Genomic DNA, 20186 nt, shown 5'->3' on the forward strand with positions numbered 1-20186 from the left:
CTTCAAATTTCCCTCACACACTGGACTTTTGATGACGTATTGTCGACAACTTTACAATATCCACTAGCTATTCTTTTCACAGTAGGCTGCATCAATTACCGGAACAGGGAACACTTCCCTGTACCCAATGTACTTGTTATATGATAAGAATGGCTTCTATGTGTGGCGGGGCGGTGTAATTTGAGACACAAGCCCAAGTTGTTTACTAATAAGAAAGTCCGACTACGCCACCCTAGGAGTTAACCCCAGGGAAAATACTCAAACACTGAGCAAAGCACACATGTTCGGTTCCCTCATAGAATTAGACAAGAGACATGAGTACAGAAATACAAATGTTTATTAATACGAAAATTATTTAAATTGTTGGACACTAAAAAACAACAAGAGACACTGAAACCCCACTTCAAACAAAACAAAAAGAAAAACATATACAACCCAACTTGGTATGTAGCAGTTATGTGTATATGTAAAACAAAAACTAAATAATACCAGCAGGGCTGAGGCTCCCAACAGCAGGAATCAATGTGGAGTTCGGTTTTACAAGGCACACGTCCACGCACACGCACACCCGTGCAGTCTAATCACACTATCAAGCACTCAAAGTGTACACCGCACACGATAAAGAAGAACCACCACCACAAGGAGGAAGAGCAATCCAACCGTGGGACCCCAGCTCCTGCAATAAACAAATAAAAAAGAATAAGATACTATAGAAATGAACATATAAATGGTAATGTGGACATCACTAATGAAGCCAGTCCTCACAGCAATGAATGTCAATAACAAACAGACATAAGCAGAAAAAAACAAAATAATCAAATAGTTGGTCACTTGAGATTACTACAAAACAACTTGAATTCAGTAGATGATCAGACACAAATAGAGTTACACTAATAGATGGTTGATCACATGCATCCCAAGCTATGAGCAGTTAATTGGTTTTACAATAATAAAGATGAAAAAAAGAAAAAGCAAATCAATTCAACCAAACAAACTGTACTTCCACAGAATTAGAAGTAATAGAAAACACACAAAAGAAATAAACAAAAAAAAGTTTAAATCAAAGAAAAAGAGGGCAGCTTAGCTCCCCTACAAGCGGAAGGAGCTAAATAGTCCTCCCACACAAGCCAAAAATATGAAGCAGGGCACTAAAACGCCACGATAAGAACCAAACGAGCAGTCCCCTTTTATTTATGGTAATGATCGCGTCGGCGCGGCTGTATAGGCCGCAGCACTTTAACAGCGTGCAGCAGCATGAAGACAGCAGCAAACAATCACGGCATAGAACGAGAGGGAGAATCCTATAGCGAACACAAAAAAAAGATGTTACTAATCATAATACATAGTAATCATAATACATAAAATATAGTTACGTTTTAACACTTACCATCAGGATATCACGACAGATAGCACGCTCTTTAGACACGGATTGGTCACAGTCATACCCACCGATAACACAATGGGATACAGGGAATCATGCCTATTTAATACGCGAAAAGAAATGTTAAGCCCACACAACCATACCAGCCCTATAGAACGAGCTCTTAACGATAAACATACCTGAGAGGCAAACAGTCATCAAATCCACTAAGCAGTACAAAAAGGGCACCAGCACCAAAGCATAAAGCTGCACTATGATTAACATACAACGATTTCAGGTTATGCATACCAACAATTCCCAAAATTATCAACCATTCAAACATAGCACAAACGGGGAAATCGGACGTGACGCATCCCAGGTAACAGCCACTCAGGCTTTAAATGGAAGATACTACTTGCTGATAGGCTAACGCTGCTGTCAATCACCTAATCCCGTTACATATGCTAACATTACCCTCTGTTTATCCTGAGGTTACCATAGTCAGGCATATCCTGTCCGCATCCATATCAGATAGTGGACCTGCACCCAGACATGACCACAACGCAGTCCTGAATGCCAGCAGAGATACTGTCAATTAGACAATCCCATGTGAAGGCCTTGTCGACATGACAGCCATCTGCACAGATCCCCAGCGCAGACATATGACCTGTTTTGTCTCCATACTGACGTGATAAATCTGATCTTCAAGCAAAAGGAACTGGATAAAATATTTAAATGCAACTGATCCACAATCTGATATCTGACTTGTTATGCAGCCTAAATCATAATCACACAGTGTTCGTTCATTGGCCTGAGGAGAACTGGCCCTCTGACTGAGCCTGGTTTCTCGCAAAGTTTTTTCTCCACTCTGTCACCTGATGGAGTTTGGGTTCCTTGCCACTGTCGCCTCTGGCTTAATTAGTCTGGGACACTTTAAGTGTCTAACAAGTCTAAAAAGGAATGTGTGCCAAAATAGCTCTTTAGCTCTGCCCTCTCCCATTTTTGTATATATATATATGCAAACTTTGCAATAAACTTAAAATGATTTGTTTTTACATAATCAACATCTGTAAAAGAGTTTTATATTTCTACATATTTTTTAATTCAGATATGTTGTTCGCAATGCTTCATGAGATTGTAATTCTTTCCATTAGTAGCCATGAAGTACACAGTATTGAACCTTTATTTTTTTCTCTGATTCTCAGGTTTTTTGTTGTTGTTGTTGTTGTTTTCTTCAAATCAAAGTTTGTAGTGTTGTGATTCACCTTGTAGCTGATTGGCTTGGTTCATGGGTTGTGGCTTTAATGAAGATTTTTTTTTTAAATCTCTTTGGAAAAATTTATGAAAAAAAAAAAAAAACTTTTCCGAACCAGTGTCGCTGTAAAAGTTGGTGGACACTGTTGCGGTCTATATAAGGACTTTGGGTTCTCATAATGTAGGACAAACCAGTGCACACACAAATGTTGGGTTTCCATGTTTTATGGGGTCTTTTTTATAGACATAAGGATTTTTATACTATACAAACAGTATATTCTTTACCCAAACCCTACCACTAAACACAACCCTCACATTTAAAAAAACACACACAAAAAAACACCATTTAGTATGATTTATAAGTTGTTTTCCTCATGGAGACCAACATGTCCCCACAAGGTGAAAAATTACTGTTATTACAATCTTTGTGGGGACATTTGGTTTACCAGGACCAATCCCCCCTATATATTTATATATATATATTTTTTTTTCCTTTTTTGTATGTTTAGTTTAACCTCTATAATAAAAAGGAGCTGTAGAAAATACAAATCTTTTTCACAGTTTAAGAATTGCAACATTTTATTGCATAAAATGTATTTGACATCAATTAGTAAAGTATTTTGAGTGTACAGTAGTATCTAAAAGCACAATTTAAATGCTTCATTAAAGGGGGGGTGAAATGCTCATTTTCACTCAATCTCCTGTTAATCTTGAGTACCTATAGAGTAGTATTGCATCCTTCATATCTCCAAAAAGTCTTTAGTTTTATTATATTTATAAAAGAAAGATAGGCTGTACTGAGTCTTTCCGGAAAAAAACGAGCGACTGGAGGCGGGCCGTGTGGGCGGAGCTAAAGCTGTGCTGACGCGCCGAGCTAACAACACTAAGACATTTGAAGCAGTTTTACTCACCGCCCAGTTCCAACCACGACCGCGAACCTTTATCATTGCGACTGCTCGATCCTTAAGCATTAGACGATCTGCAAATCCGTCGATCTGGGCTTTGTTTATAAAACAATCATCGTCGAAATGCAGGGAACAAACAGTCTTACACAACTCCGTTGATGCTCAGGAAAAACAAACTCCATCCACTGGTCCCTTAACGCTGGGTTCTTTGGGAATCTGTGCAGGGTTGTCTTGCCCTGGTAACCAAAAACACACTTCTTTGGTGACACTGACTTCCCAAAAGCCGAGCGGAGCGCTTTGATGGCGTACTGCTTTCGCTCTCTTGCTCTGGTCTACGAGTGCGTGCGCGCCCGCGCTCTTCCGGGAGAAGTGCCCTTAGGACCCATATAAGGAAATTCCACCCCAGCTGACGTCACACAGACCCAAACTCGAAAAAAACTTTCCGAAACTTGTGACAAACCGGAAGGACAATTTTTGGCACAGAAATACTCAAACGTACAATTTAATTTTTGAAACTTTGTCCATGTTTAGCATGGGAATCCAACTCTTTAACAGTGTAAAAAACTCAGTATGAAAGAAATAGCATTTCACCCCCCCTTTAATTAACTAATTCATTTCCACGAATGTTTGGTTCAAATAAAAAAATGGCACACTGCTATAAATGCTATAAATGAAGCTAAAGTACTATACAAAAAAAGAATACATTGGCATCTAAGAAAACTACTTTGGTCAAAACCAGCAAAGAAGTGAAAAATCCATCAGTCAAACATCGGGATTTTGGTCATTGTTGTAAGGTCAGAGAAATACAGAGAAAATTGGCAATGATGGTTATTTTTGGGACTTGATGGGACTTTGTTGTATCGAGCAGCGAGGTGAAAGTACAGGGTTGACCTTTCCTCATACATATGTACAAGTTGTCCATTAGATGCAGCACTCTCACCAGGGGCATCTGCTGTTGATTAGTCAACGTTGGCTGTAGTAGAACTAGCTTCACCAGCAGATGGCGGCACTGGGCTGTCTTGGTCATCAGTTGAAAATGTTTTGAAAAAGCCCCTCTGAAAAATCCAGCAGTACAAATTATTATTATTATTATTATTATTATTATTTACAAATAATAGTAAATTAAAAACAACAGATCCACAGGACACAAATATCAACAGTTAAAGGTGAAGTGTAATTTCTGTGGCATAAGCATTGCAAAATATAATTCCATTTATCCATTTAAATATAAAATATAATTCCATTTCAATCCGCCCCATTTACCATTTACATTATCTTGACCCAGTTTATTGTTCACTGACTAGTATTAGTATGCCATTCATGGGGTTTCATCTCATCTCCCACAAAAGTATAAACATTGAGCCCCCCAGGCACCAACAAAATATTGACAATGGTCTGCTCAGATCCATCAATATATTTCTAGCTCAACCTATCGTGAGAGTTTGGTGCATCTCTACTGTAGCAGGATGAACTAGAAGGGCCATGGCTGTTGCGTTACATGGGAAAAGAAAGAACTTAATTTGCTTGTTCAATGTGTTTGGTTAGGGTTAGAGACAAGCTCGGCAGGACACTGGCCCTCCAGGACTGGAGTTAAAGAGCCCTGTCTTACAGTTTTGAAAATTAATATTCAGTATTTTAGGATAAAAAATTACACTTCAAGCTTCAACTGTATTATGTGTTATAAACACTGACTTTATACAGCAGCACAAAGATGATCGCCATAGCAATGAGTCCAAGGATGATGGACAGAGAGGCAATAAACACTGTGAGAGCCTGAGATGGGACCTCCAGCTCTGTCACAATCTGTAGAACACAGAGAAACAGAGAAGATGAAAAATGACTCCAACAAGGTCAAATATACCCTCCCAGAAGTTGATGTGGTATCACTTTCTATGAAGACCATGTTAATAATGAATTATATATCCATTTATACTTATTTAGATGCAAGTATTACTGTTTTATAAATATCTTTATAAAGACGCATTAAGACCTATAAGATCTTGCATTTGCTTTTACAATGCGCATGCATTGAACATCAGTATTATACATTGATTTATAAGTAATGGGATCCTTTAAGCACTTTGTATTTAGTTCAGAGGTTCTGGAGTCACCTTTTCATTACCATGAGACCTCGAAGTGCTTTGGGGGATAATAGAGGAACTTGAATGCGATAGAAGGGTTATTGGAAGATCTTTTAACATTTAAGTGGTTCCTGGAAGATCTCTTATGTTAAAGCCAGCATCTGGAGGAACCCAATGGTTCTGTGAGGCCAGAATAAGATTATTATTATCCTATTATTATTATTATTATAGGCTATACTTAAGTTTTATTCAGTAGGTTATAGCCTGCATACCCAGGTGAAAAAGACGTACTATTAAATGTATTAAAAATGTACTTGAGTGTGTTTTTAGTAGACCTACAATACAAATATACTTTAATGCATTTAGGCTACATTTAACAGTAGCCTACGTCTTTTTCACTTTCAGCTTACATTTATTTAGTAGGCCTATAGGCCTATTTTATTAAATAATTTAAACCTTAAACAACAACACAAAATAATAATAATATTCATAATATGAAGAAGAAGAACCAGGAGGAAAGGGGTTTTATTCTGTTTTATTTTATTCGAAACTGCTGCTATTCCTCTGCTGTCGTTGCTTCAGTGATGCTCGCGCTGCTCAGGCGCAACAAAGCTCAGCTGATCGACGTCATCGGGTTTGAACTTTGAAAGTAACGGCTCTCCTCATCAAAGCTTCCGCCGTTTGTTCGGCTCTCCATTACAAGGTTTGTAAACTCGCCAAATATATATAAATACAGAGTATACTCACTATATATTCAAACACACATATGTAAACTAAATTTATTATACATTACTACGTTTGTACAGTGTTTACCACTCGTTTATTGCACAGTATCTGGTATGAAGGTTTTAGCCGCGATGTTAACGTTAACTACGTTGATCTAACCTTAATGAACAGATGGAAATTATTGACTTATTGTCTTAGATTGATTTAGTCATTCAGTTCAACATATTCCTTACAATTGTGTCGTCAAATTGCTGATATAGCCTAATTTAGCTGATTCCTGCTGTCATCACTGGCATTTGTTATGAATAACAAAAGCAGGTTTATATTTGGTCTGTTTTTGTTTAGCCTTACTTTAACTTACTACAGGTGTCCTCATTCTCTCAAATACCATTTTAAAGCCATTTATGGTCAATAAATATTTTGCTTTGTTCTTTTGTTTCCCCAGAACAACCAGTACATTTCTAAAATAATCTGAACATTTCAGTGGCAACATTGAATTACAGTAAGTTACCTGCACCACATGCAGTACTTTATTACTATGAACTTTCTCTGTGTGAAATTGTTTGACTGTGTACTTTTGTTTTTTAATCAGTTTTTCTCTGAAAATCTTCCCTCATGCTCTCAAATCTCATTCATGTTACCCAGAAAAATAATATCACATGTTTGGTTCACAAATAATGCTATGCATTTTTCCTTATATCTTTATCATTTGCATTTGAATATAGCCTAAGACATTTTAACTCTGAATTATAACTTCAAGTTTGTTCTTTTTCTAAAAAAAAAAAAGACAAAACTATTATATGGCTCCAGAAGACTTACAACACAACCCATAACACATGAGTTGTGAACTCATTGATTATTTTTAGGATCTTTTCTGGGACATTTTTGGAGCTTAACCATTTTTATATAAATCGTTGCATTGAATTGAACTAGACAAGTGTACATAAGAATGGTTTCATGAATGATTTACAAATTTTTTCTGCTTGTGTTTAATGCAGTGAAAGTGAATGGTGACTGGGGTTGCATTATGCCTGAGATCTGCTTTTGGGTTCCACAGACAGAAAGTCAAACAGGTTTGGAACATCACAAGGCTGAGGAAATTATTTAAATTTCACAACTATCAGTTTAATAACCTTACTAACAGTACATTTTGTATAGGGGTGCACGATATTGACAAAAAGTGATATTGCGATATCGATAATGAATATTGCGATATCGATATTAATTTCGATATTTTTAAACATATGTAAAACTACAAAAGTTATGGGAAAACGCATCAAAATAGATTCATAACAAATAAAACAAGTTTCCTTACAACATAGGGTTTATTGAGCGCATTCGAGACGGATTTGAATCTGATCGCTGAAACCACTTCTGGGCCGCATTCCAGACGAAACTGGACGAAGTGTAAATGCATCTGGTTGTTGAAACCACATATGTAAAATGTACTCCTCCCAAAAACACAAAAAAATAAACGTGTGAGAACGTGCTATAGGCTACATGTCATGTTATGGCCAGATATGACGACGCTACGTCTGCAACACGCATCACCGCATGAGCAGCTGAGCATCTACCGGTCAAGCCAACGTGCAAACTATCGCAAATCAAAGTGAAAGTAAGTTGCAGACGCTTTACACACAAGTATCTTCATTAAAAGTAAAGAAGTGAAATTATCTTACCAGGGCTGTTGCCGTTCTCTATTAGTGCGGTATTTGATTTTGACATTTTAGCTGATGATATAATGCAGCTCATAACTGTGTTCGGTGACGTGAACTCCATTAAATCTGCATATAGCGCGGGAATTGAAGATCGAATTTATATCCGTTTTGCAAAAAACACATTTATGTGAACAGGTGTAAAAGGAATCGTTTTGATAAATTAGATAGCTATCCGATCTGTGATAACGCATGAAGTGGCCAGGTGGCCTGATGTTTATACTTGCGCGCTGGTGTGTGCGTCAAGCTGGCAAGTGTGTGTGTTGTGGGGACTGTGTGGTAGAGCGAGGGAGAAGTGAAACAAAGTGTCTCCCCTGTTCTTTCTGACCACTGTTGGAAATCTGTATCATGAAAAGTTAACCCTCTCCTTGATAGAACCAGGAAAAGTAGATAAGTAGAACCAGGAAATCAGTCGGGGGAAATGCAACGGTGCATGTCGGACGGGACGCATCAAAAACAAAATATCGCATAAATATCGCAAGACTTTCGATATGATATCGAGCAACGTTATATCGCGATAACGATATTGATTCGATATATCGTGCACCCCTAATTTTGTACTTTGCAGGGATCTCGGTAAGCTGAAATACAAGTTTGATCAAGAATAAAAATCCTCCTGTAGACCTGAAAATCACTGAAGTGTCTGGACCATCCACCAGAAAAGAGGAAAAACAAACGGAAAACGAATCTGCTGTACCTTTTCACTTTTCTAACTCTTTACCTCACACCAACTTGGTCCCATAGTGACATTTTTGACCACAAACGAAATTGCTGATCGTGTGGATTCTTATTGAAATGACTGAATTCACCAGTGAACATTCACAGAACAACAGATCATTTTACTGCACCTTTAATACTGTTTCCAGGTCGAAGCCTCTACTTCCTCTATCTTGTTTCATGAGAATACTCAACAACCATTTATGAACACTGTTGATTCAAGTCACACATTTAAGCTTTTCAAAAGCCATAGTGTACATTACAGTCTCCAGTCAAACGGCATCCCAGACTTCAACATTTTATGATTCAAAATAGCTGAATAACTAACCATCTGAGATTTCGGTATAGAGATAAAGGTTAGGATTATAATTTTCAGGAATATTACAGCACAATGAGTGCATATTAGCACTGTTTGTTTTTGGCATCTGATAAAGCTTTTGGACTTGGAAACAGTGATGTCAGACTTATCATCGGACTGAAACACAAATGTTTTAAAGTTAAGTGAAGATGGACATTTTTAATTAGTCAAATGTACTGTATATTTTTTTTTACATTGTTTTATTTCATGGAATATGTGTTTCCATGCATTTTGTTGAGATGTCTTTTCTTGTTTATCTATTGTATGGTTGATTATTCATGTTGCTTATGTATTATATTTTTTGTGTATTCATTGATATTAATTGTTAGCTTTTTTTCCCATGTACATGGAAGTGTATGTATAAAAATGAATATCAAATATGTAATAAACAATTCTTATTTTGTATTTGGTTCAATTTGTTTATTATAATAGAAGTCAAAGGTAACCATAGTAACAACATGAAATTAAATATTTAAAAAAAATTAAATTTGGTTCCTGGAGGCACCCAAAGTGGTTCCACACAGTGCCTAATATAAGAGTTCCTCAGGAAACTTGTGTGGTTCCTCAGAGAACCACCCCTTTTTAAAGGGTGCCTAGAGGATCTACAGACGGTTCCGCCGGTGTGGCAAAGTGAAGAACCCCAAAAGGTTCCTCCAGGCACCTTTTATTTTTACAGTGTAGGTATTAATTACTCCGTCGTATGGTTACATGAATGTATTTATAAAGATGCAACCAGCGCTGCTATAATGTTATTTCATTATAATTACAATCAATTTTTTGTAATTTGGATTTATTTCTGTCAAATAAGTGGATATATTGTTATGTTCTTATAAATACTTATTGTAAGTAATAATACAGTTACTAACCTTTATTAATAAAGTGCTTTAAATAAAGTGAAAACATAGGATGCAATTTTCCTCAAGCAAATGTTAAGAAGTCATGAAGATGTGATCATTATACATTTTAAGTGGTTTATTTGTAAATGTAACTAATGAACAATAAGTCCTGTAATAAAAAAAAGAAAATTTAAAAATATATATATTTTTAAATATTACATACTAGTAAAACACTGCAACAATATTTTTAAAGTATAATTCCAAACTGCTATAAGCAACACCATGCATATGTTTGAGGATATATAGATTTTAACAATTCAAAATTACCATTCATGACCTCTAATGCAAACATTAGTCATTAAAGACATAATTGATAACTAATTGGTACAGCAAACAAGTGTCTCTGAAACTATTTTATCTTTGATCATTTATAAATCAATGTATAATGGATTTTGAGCATGCTTTGAAAAAACAAATGCATGACTTTTAAATAATTATTAAAAATAATATAAATGTAACTATAACTGTTCTTATAATGCAGTATAGGTCTTAATGAGTCTTTATAAATATATTTATAGAATAGTAATACTTACTTATAAATAAGTATAAATGGGGCTATAATTCATTATAAGCATGGTCTTCATAGAAAGAGGAACTGATGATGTTATATTTTTCTTACAAAGAGCTGATGAGAGTCATCTGGGGGATATTGGATGTACCTCTCAGTGTCAAATGAAAGAAACCCCCAGCTTATGATCCTAACCTGCAAACCAGACACCTGAAAAACAAGACTAGAAGTCAAAGACACTCACCCAACAATATTATTGATTTGATTGCACCGACACTAGCTGGACATCACTGTTTTTCTGCAGAACTGCTTTATAGATGAAATAAACTAATTCAATAATTGATGATCTTTATAACAGAACTGAATCAACACTGAACTGACTTTAGTTGAACAATGACACTATTATCTTTTAGAGCTGCTGTACATGCAGCTGCAATGAACTGTTTGCATCATTGAATTATTGTTATCACTGTAAAGCTGCTTGAAATAATCTGTATTGTTTCAATATAAAGGTGACTTGACCTAAAGGCGGTATATAAATAAAGATGACGACTTGACTTAACCCTACAACGTAAAAAGAAGAGGCTACAGGAAAAAAGGGTTGGTAAGGGATGCACCGATACCCCTTTTCCTGATCACATTATGAAATGAATGTCTTTCTCCAAAACAGTTATTGGCACCCCTAGAATCTTTTATAAGTAAAATATCTCTGAAGTATATTCCCATTAATATTTATAGTTTTTAGCACACCAGGGTGACTAGGAACATGAAATTGTCTAGCTATGACTTCTTCCCTTAATCATCCATGACAATGAGTAAAACAAAAGAATGTAGTTCTGATGTGCAGCAAAAGATTGTTGAGATTCACAAAATAGAAAGTGGCTGTAAAAAGCTAAAGCATTGCAAATTCCCATTTCCACTATCAGGGAAATAGTTAAGAAGTTATAGTCAACTAAAGATGTACAAATCTGCCTGGAATATGGACATGTGTCTATATTGCCATAGTGCACGAGGAGGAAAGTTTGTACAATTTATATTGTAATTATATTCAGTTGTCAAACACTGTCAGAAATAGGGGTACAGTATGAGTAAATTTCTGTCCCCCAAGGTACAATCTACACTAACGTACCCCATAGGGCTTATTATTGGACCTCAAGGTACATATATCGTCACCTTCCTAAAATAATTGCCCAAGTCATTTTTTCAGGTTTCTCAGAAAACACAAAAAACTGAACCTACCTTCAGAGGCCGAGTAGATTTTCATTCTTCTTGATGCAACTGCCATCTTGAAAAGCATGTAAAATTGCCTAAGTCTCATTGTCTTTTGACTTAATCAAAATAAAACAGCCTAAGTCACACTCTTGACATAGGCCATTATACTACAGGGGTAGAATTGCATGATCTGTTCAACTGATGATGTGGGCGATTTTACCAGTGGTGGCCAGCATCTTGAGAAGATGACTTATGCAAAAAAATCATTTTTGTCAAAAAATGACTTAGGCAATTATTTTAGGAAGGTGACGATACTGTATGTACCTTTTTGAGGGTCAAAAAGCATTAAAAGGTACATATATGAACCGTTTCTTTTAAAGGTTAAGGTACAATATTGTACCCTTGAGGGTACAGTCCCAGTGACAAGCCATTGTACCCCTAAAGGTACAATTATGTACTTTATTTTCTGAGAGTAAAGGGTATATGTTTAGCTCATGTTATATGCAACATTGTATGCAAGTTAAATGTATTATATGTATGTATTGTCCCTATAATCTACATAAAATTTAATTTAGAATTTTACATTTTTATGCCTTAAAGTCACCATGCTAAATGTAATATTACCTTTGCACATAAAAACTGTGGCACTATTTCATTCCAGCAGTTTCATTGTATATTAGGCCTTTTGAGGAATCATATATTCACAGGTATCTCAAGATAATGTTAACAGCTAAACTTTGCAGGAGAGTTGGTCTTCAGGAGCAGGGTTGTAGACCTTTTTGTTAATGTACCAACATATCAGAGTTGGTTTATATAACTAGTATAAATCATATTTATATATATTTATTTCTTTGTTGTATGTTTATATGCAGGGCTGTAGTACTCGAGACAGTTTTTCTATGGTCTCGAACTTGTCTCGGACTCGCTGGTATTTGGACTCTGACTTGTCTTGGTCTCAGCCACTGGTCTTGCCAAATATGGCTTTTGGTCTCGACCGAGTCCAGGTGTCTTTATTATGTTCCCAGTAAGCACATACGTCGCCACAATGTATGTGTGCTTACTGGGAACATAATAATATTGGAGGGAAAGTGAAACACTGGCCACCTAATTACTAGTGATGGCCATTTCGGCTCTTTTTCTTGAGCCGGCTTGTTTGACTCAGCTCACTGAAAAGAGACGGCTCTTTTGACTCACAAACGGCTCTTTAAAAAATAAATGTTTTAACTCGCTGAAAGTCCACCGCTAGTGCAACGTGAATATTCACATTTTTAATTGTCTATAACAACCCGAAACCTTGCCTGCTTGCTTTGCAGATCTAATTAATGGGCAAAGTTTTCCGTTTTTCTTTTTTTCTTACCTTCTTTTTATTTTATTTTATTTTTTAATGTGGATGTTATTGAGCTTGATTGAGCTCGCTGAAGACATCTAAACATTGCCCGATGTAATTTCTGAGTCAATGAGTAAATAAAATTAAAATCATTCATTATTTCATTATTACATAATGATTTAATTTCTATAGGCTAATAGAATTAATAATTTCTATTGGTAATAGTAGTGGGTTGCAGTTTGTATATTATCAGTTCTAACACTGCTATTATGAGGTATCACCATATGTCATCATTCTGTTTTCTTTAGATTAGAAGATTATATGATATCAAGGGGAATGCCTATACTTCAAAATCCTGGGTGTTGTGACACTGGTTTTGCTTTTAGATCAACAAATAATAACCCAAAATGATTGTATTGATAATGTCATGCATAAGATTTTTTTTCCTGTCCTGGACTCGGTCTTGACTCGGACTCGAACCTTTTTGGACTCGGTCTTGTCTTGGACTCGAATCTCTTTGGACTTGGTCTTGACTTGGTCTCGACTAGTCCTGGTCTTGTCTTGGACTCGACAAAGGTGGTCTTGACTACAGCCCTATTTATATGTATATTTAGTTTAACCTCTATTAACTGATAAAAAGGAGCTGCAGAAAATAAAACTCCTTTTCACAGTTTAAGAATTGCAACATTATATTGCATAAAATGTATTTTATGAAAAACTAAAGAATATAGTTCTGATGTGCAGCAAAAGATTGTTGAGCTTCACAAAATAGAAAGTGTCTGTAAAAAAAAGCTATCCCATTTCCACCATCAGGGCAATAATTAAGAAGTTGCAATCAACTAAAGATGTTACGAATCTGCCTGGAAGAGGACATGTGTCTATATTGCCTAAATGAACGGCGAGGAGGAAAGTCTGAGTGGCCAACGACTCTCCAAGGATTAGTATAGTTGAGTCTTGGGGTCAGAAAGCCTAAAAAACATACAAAACAGCTTTTTGGCAGCAAAAATACTAGATGGTATTGGTGCAAACAGGGATAAAAATTACCCCATGGCCAAGGTTAAATATATTGCTGGATCTTTAATTTGTGGGCCTATTTTTTGCTGGAGGTCCTGGCCATCTTGTTCAGATACATGGTATCATGGATTCTAGCAAATACCAACAGATAAAAAATCTAAATCTGACAGTCTCTGCTAGAAATCTTATAACAAGCAGTGATCGGATCTTCCATCAGGACAATGATCAAAAACAAACATCAAAATCAACACAAAATATTTCACTGAGCTCAAAATTAAGCTTCTGCCATTACCAATCCAGTCCCCTGACCTGAACCCTATAGAAAATGAGTAGGGTGAACTGAAGAGAAAAATCACCAACATGGAGCTGGGAATCTGAAGGATCTGGAAAGATTATGAATGGAGGAATAGTCTCTATTCTCTTGTCAGGTGTTCTCCAAACTCATCAGGCATTATAGGAGAAAACTCAGAGCTGTTATCTTGGCAAAATTTTTTTGCAGTTTCTGTTTTACTCAAACAGCGACCCCTAGACCCCTTCGTTTACCATCTAAATGATTTCAAAGCTGTTATATTAAGGTACAAATCTTGCATAGTGTGCCTTTAATCCAAATGATGCATGTGTGCTGAGTGAGCGATCAGCAATCAAGAGCATGCAAAAGAGGTGTGTGCTCTCTCTCTTTTTACCATCAGTTAACGTTAGAAATATGTGCCTCGATTTACCTTCTTTTTGATTGACATATCTAACTGAACTACAAACTTTCCACTGATGTATGTGAAAAGAGGATGTGCACTCGACAAGCTTGAGTGTCTGTGCTGCTGCACGCTCAATCCACTCCGCATTTCGCTTATCAGCTCACGCTCAGCAGATATATATATATATATATATATATATATATATATATATATATATGTGTGTGTGTGTGTAAATATTTAATTTGTTTAACATTCTATTAATTCTATACATTTACTTCATAGACATCTTTCTCTGATATTTAGATTCTGCTCTCTGTTTGCTCTGTTGTGTTTCTTTGTCACAAGCACTGTACATGCTCATGGTATCAGAGTACGAGTACACAAGCGCAGTTTCGGTGCATCCGTAGTTGGTACTAATGCATATGATACATTATAAGATATTTTTTACCTGTGTGACTGAACTCATATTCCCAGTAAACCTAAAGCTGATTGGTTGATCACTCAACAGCTGGATGGAGCAACAGATGAGATGACACGTAATGGCACTGCAATGCTGCTAGAGAAAAAGATACAACTCCATAGTAAGAAAACCCATAGTAAGAAACCAATTATTACTACTTACTATAATAAGAAAAAAATTACAGTAGAGTTAAAGGTCTAAAAAAAAAAAAAAAAAAAAACTCACCTGTGTCAGATTGGAGCTTTTGCCATTTTTGGAGGAAACTTGGTTTTCACAAGTTGTACCGATTTCATTCTGGCTCACACAGAAGAAGAAGAAGAAGAAGAAGATCTCAGAAGAACAAGTTATTCACATCTCATGATGTTTGTGGCTGGTCATGAGAGTATAGTAAAAGTAAAACCATCTAACCCTTCGTTTGAGCAATAGTTGAGCAAAAAAAAAAAATCATTGGGTGGTTATCTTTAAAGTTAAATCTTTAAATCTTTAAAACCATTGTTTTCCCACAAAAACTGTTATAAGAGTAGGTTGTGATTTTCTGTTTTCTGGGATGCACAAGGACGTTTACATCCAAATGAGATGCATGAATGATCATGTACGCCCTGAACTCCTCTGAAGGTAACCTGAGTCTTGATGGAAACACGATGCATTTGTAAGATGCAAATGAGTCTGTATTTAGGACTGTGCACTTGTGATCAGATCACCGGAGGCAGATTTTAAATTGAGTCAAATGTACTGTATGTAAATAGCCTGTCACTCACTATTTCAGGAAGAGACACACTCCATAAGATATCTAACGTCATCTCCACTGGAAATAAAAAGGAAATATTCACAGGTACAGACAACTTTCCAATGTTCTCCACCTAGTGTTATTTTTGTGAAAGGAAGAGAAAAAAAGGTTATGGATTATGAAAAGTCCAGAACTGGTTGTAAGGAAAAATGTAAAATAATTGAGCTCAGATTTAGTTAACATTAAACAATATTTGCAACCCTTTTTTATTTTCACAGAAATCACAGAAATCAACTTGAATTGATTTTACAGTGAATGTTAATTTGCAGTGAATTGTGGAGGAACACCACCAGCACTCACAGAGTATGGTGACACACTACAACATACCAACAACATCCTAATACAATGTCTAAATAATGTTGTGGCTTTGGTTAACATTATTTTTTCTGCCTACATGGCCTGGTAATGTCAGATAAACAGAAACCAGCTTATTGCTTTTGGATAAAAGATTACAAAGAGAAGCATTGGTTCCCTCTCAGTCGTTCACGTTTGACGTAGTCGACGTCGACTGAATGGGATCAAGCCAGGGAGCCTTTCATCTTCGAGTACTATTGAACGAGCCAATGCAAATTGCGTGATTCGCATCACACACTCCGCCCCCGCGGCACGGGTAAACATGGAAGTGGATGCACGCACTAGTTGCTTTTTGCTTCGGAGCCGATCGTTTTTGATGTCTCTAAAGAGTATCGTTGTATACAACGAGTGAGTGTGTTGGTGTTCTTCTACAGCATAAAATTTCTGTGTTTGTTGACGGCTGGTTAAAGGGCGGAAAAATAAGTGCTTCACTGTTTCAGTTCACTGTTCAGTGTTGCCGTGGTCATTTCCCTGTGTGCTCTGGCACTGGTGATGGGTCCCATTTCCGGAAAGAGCAACACAGGTGCGTTTGCATCTTTTTCAAGATGCCATTCCACCTGTGCGTTTCTGGATGCGATCGTTCCCTTTCCCCCCAAATGGGCGGTCACAATAGTTGTATCACGTGTTTGTAGAATGTATATGTATATGTATATGTATAATATATATTTGTATATAATGTATGTGTATATATGCAGCATGCTGAAGCAGCTTTTATGGATAGTTTGTGTTCTCATTGTGAGGATATGAATATCGCGGTGTTGAGATCGAGGCTCGCCTTCATGCGTGAAGGTGGAGTCCCCATTACCACGCCCCCCCCACGCCCATTACCACGTGTGCGATGGGTGATCAGAGGATCATAGTGAGGCTTCTCCGCCCGGTAACCAATCCCTGTGGGCCCCTCACTCCTCTATCACATCGCAGCCGGTGGAGCCCCCCGTTGAGCGAGCTGGTCCCTCTGTAATGGACCGACCAGCTGTTTCATTCGGGGACTCTCCAGAGGACAGGATGCCGATTGCAGCATCGGAGGGTGAGCTGACCTCTGGAAATGATGACTCCGCTGCATTATCTCCCTCTGGGAGTGTAACTTTGCCCGAGCCAGATCCAGAAAGACCAGCTATGCTATCGGGCCTCTGTGGGGGTGTCGGGCTCGAGTGGAATCCTCCACCATGTCCCGAACAGTCTCGGTTAGATGATTGGTATCTCGGGACGGGACGCGCTGGTTCTCTGTTCGCCACCCCAGTGCCTTTCCTTCCAGAAGTGCATGGAGAGCTTACCAGGTCATAGACGGCACCTTTCACTGCCAGAAACTGCCCGAATAAGCTTTTCCCCCCTCACTACCTTTGACGGAGGAGCGGTGAAGGGTTGCGAGGCTGTCCCTCCAATAGAGCGGTCTGGCGTCCGCTGATTTTTGGATGAGGCCCCTCGTCTCCCCCCTAAAGCCTGTGAGTTCTCGCCCGTTCTGACGAGCAGAGCATACAAGGCCTGTGGGCAAGCCACCTCCTCTTGCGTGCCATGGCGCTGCTACAGGTCTATCAGGCCAGGGCACTCATGGACATGCACGAGTGTAGCCCAGACCTTGCGCTCATAGGTGAGCTCCGCACTGCATCCAACCTCGCCCTCTGGGGCACGAGTGTCGTGGCCTGCGTGATCGGTCTGGCGATGTCCCCGTTAATGGTCCAGGAGCGCCATCGTTGGCTCAGCCTGGTTGTTATGGCGGATGTGGACAAGGTTCAGTTCCTGGTCTCCCCAATTTCCCAGGTTGGGCTGGTCGGCGATGCAGCGGAGAACTGTGCCCAGCAGTTTTCTGCCGCCCAAGCATAGACGGAGGCACATCCTGCCCCGGCGGCCCGCTGCTGCCTCTACCCCGCCGCCGGTGGCAGTTCCTCTGCCTGCTCGTCGCCGAGGGTGTTCCCCTGCCACCGTTCCCGCTGAGCCTCCGCAGCAGCCACCAGTCAGGCCTCAGCATAGAGCCGGCAGCAGTAGTAGGGACGCCCAGTCGCTCTAGGCCAAGGGCCGGGTGGAGTCTTTGTTTGTGTGTGTGTCTGTTCCACCACTGGGTCCCAAAAAAGGCGGAGCAAGCAGTACCCACTCTTCAAAGAAAGAGCAAATTCCTCTGTTCCTGGGTCCCAAGAGGGCAAGTCTGGCAGTGTACGACCCTGTAAAGCCTTGCACCCCTCAGCCCCCTCTTGTTCACCAGCACGGCAGCTGGGTGCGGTTCGAGGACCCAGTCATCCGCCTTCTCACGCATCCCTGGTCGTCTTGTGGAGACAGGTAAGTGTTGCACTGCACACTCAGACTTCGCCTTCGGGCCTCTAGAGCCGGGTCCCTGTCCTCCACCTCGCTGCCCCACCTCGGGTACTTCATTGTACCCTAAATGTGTGGTGGGTTACGACCATCTTGGATCTGTGTCAACTGAAACGGGCCCTTTTTCAAAAGCCTCCGTTCACTTGCTAAACACAGAGATGCATTTTCAAAAATGCCCCATCCCCAAGCTTGTTCTGCAGCGTTCGACCTGAAAAACATGTACTTCAGATCTCTATCCTTCCGCTCCACAGGCTTCCTGTGTTCTTGCATTCGAAGGTACGAAGTATCAGTACATGGTCCTACCCTTTGAGTGCTCCATAGCCAGTTGGGTCTTTAGGTCAACTGGGAAAGAGTAAACTCGCCCAAGGGTTGAGGATCTCTTTTCTAGTATGGAGATGGTCTCGGTCCAGTGCATCTCTCAGATAGAGGTGTGTCAGCTCAGTGCTATTCAAGAAGTGAGCAAGGGTCCCACTGAAACTTTTTCAGAGGCTCCTGGGGCATATGGCATGTGGCATAAGCCACACGGCTTCCTCCATATGAAGACCGCTTCAGCACTGGCTTCATGGCTGAGTCCCGAGGTGGCCGTGGCAGAGCGACACGCTCCATGTGATAAACACCCTGGCCTGTCGCCATACCCTCAGCCTGTAAACAGACATTTCGCTTCACCGGGCCAACAGCTACTAGAATGAGTGTCCACTAATGCCAGCTGAGGGGCCACGTATAAAGGGCATGCAGTAACAAAGGTCTGGGTGCCCTCCGACTGCATTGGCATCTATTGCCTCGAGTTGCTTACAGTCTCCTCGCTTCGAGACACCGCTGCTCAGCGAGCATGTAATGGTCTGAAAAGACAACATTGCGACCGTCGAGCTACGCTCCCCTCGCATGTTGCAACTCGCACGCCACCTCCTCCTTGGAGTCAGAAGCTTCTATGGTCACTTCATTCCACTTATTACTGCTGGCCTGCTCAATCGTGCCGCTGACAAGCCTCACAACAGCCTCTGGCCCAGAGAGAGTGGAGACTCCGTCCCCAGCTGGCCAGCTGTTTGGGACCACTTTGGGGCCGCACAGTTACATCTGTTGCTCCTCCGGACTCGTCCCTCCAACCAGTGTTTCTTCTCCGTCTGAGTGGATATCCCTCGACAAAAAAAACTCTGGCCACAGCTGGCCCTGGGGCCCCCTCAGAAATTGTTCCCCAGTGAGCCTTCTTACACTACGGTGCTACAATCAGGAAGAGATGGAGCAGGTCTTGCTAGTTGGCCCTTATTGGCCCAACCGACCTCTCCTCTCGACAGCCTTCCTGACTCCTTCCTCTGAGTACATTCTCAGGGATGGGGCATGATGGCACCTGCGTCTAGACCTTGGAGAATTCCAGGTCTGGTTCTAGAAAGAATGGGACGCGGAGGTTCTGGTTACTACTGCAAGAATTTTTATGCCTTAGAGACCATCACTTCTGTGAGAGCACCCTCTCAAAAAGAGGCTCGCTCACCCTTAGAAGTGGAGCCTATTCGTTGAATTG

At 39.4% G+C, this 20186-nt stretch overlaps 1 protein-coding gene across 6 annotated transcripts in view; it reads right to left on the bottom strand.

Annotated features, from left to right (window-relative positions):
• Positions 1-319: 319 nt before the first annotated feature.
• Positions 320-20186, bottom strand: part of LOC308691628 (integrin alpha-X-like) — a 334173-nt gene continuing 314306 nt past the window's right edge. For 2 of the 6 annotated variants that reach the window (XM_081367038.1, XM_081367033.1), the window contains 6 exons: positions 15984-16085; positions 15451-15519; positions 15214-15321; positions 10632-10730; positions 5212-5322; positions 3114-4574 (listed from right to left, as the gene is read on the bottom strand). In XM_081367038.1, coding sequence (XP_081223164.1) covers positions 4479-4574; positions 5212-5322; positions 10632-10730; positions 15214-15321; positions 15451-15519; positions 15984-16085 — 585 coding nt within the window. In that variant the 3' untranslated portion in view covers positions 3114-4478. Of the gene's footprint in view, positions 677-3113; positions 4575-5211; positions 5323-10631; positions 10731-15213; positions 15322-15450; positions 15520-15983; positions 16086-20186 lie in introns of those variants that run through there. The other 4 variants (XM_081367037.1, XM_081367034.1, XM_081367036.1 and 1 more) reach the window with 4 other exon arrangements.

The sequence above is a fragment of the Scardinius erythrophthalmus genome (genome assembly GCF_964197995.2).
Source record: "Scardinius erythrophthalmus genome assembly, chromosome: 5".
NCBI lineage: Eukaryota > Metazoa > Chordata > Actinopteri > Cypriniformes > Leuciscidae > Scardinius > Scardinius erythrophthalmus.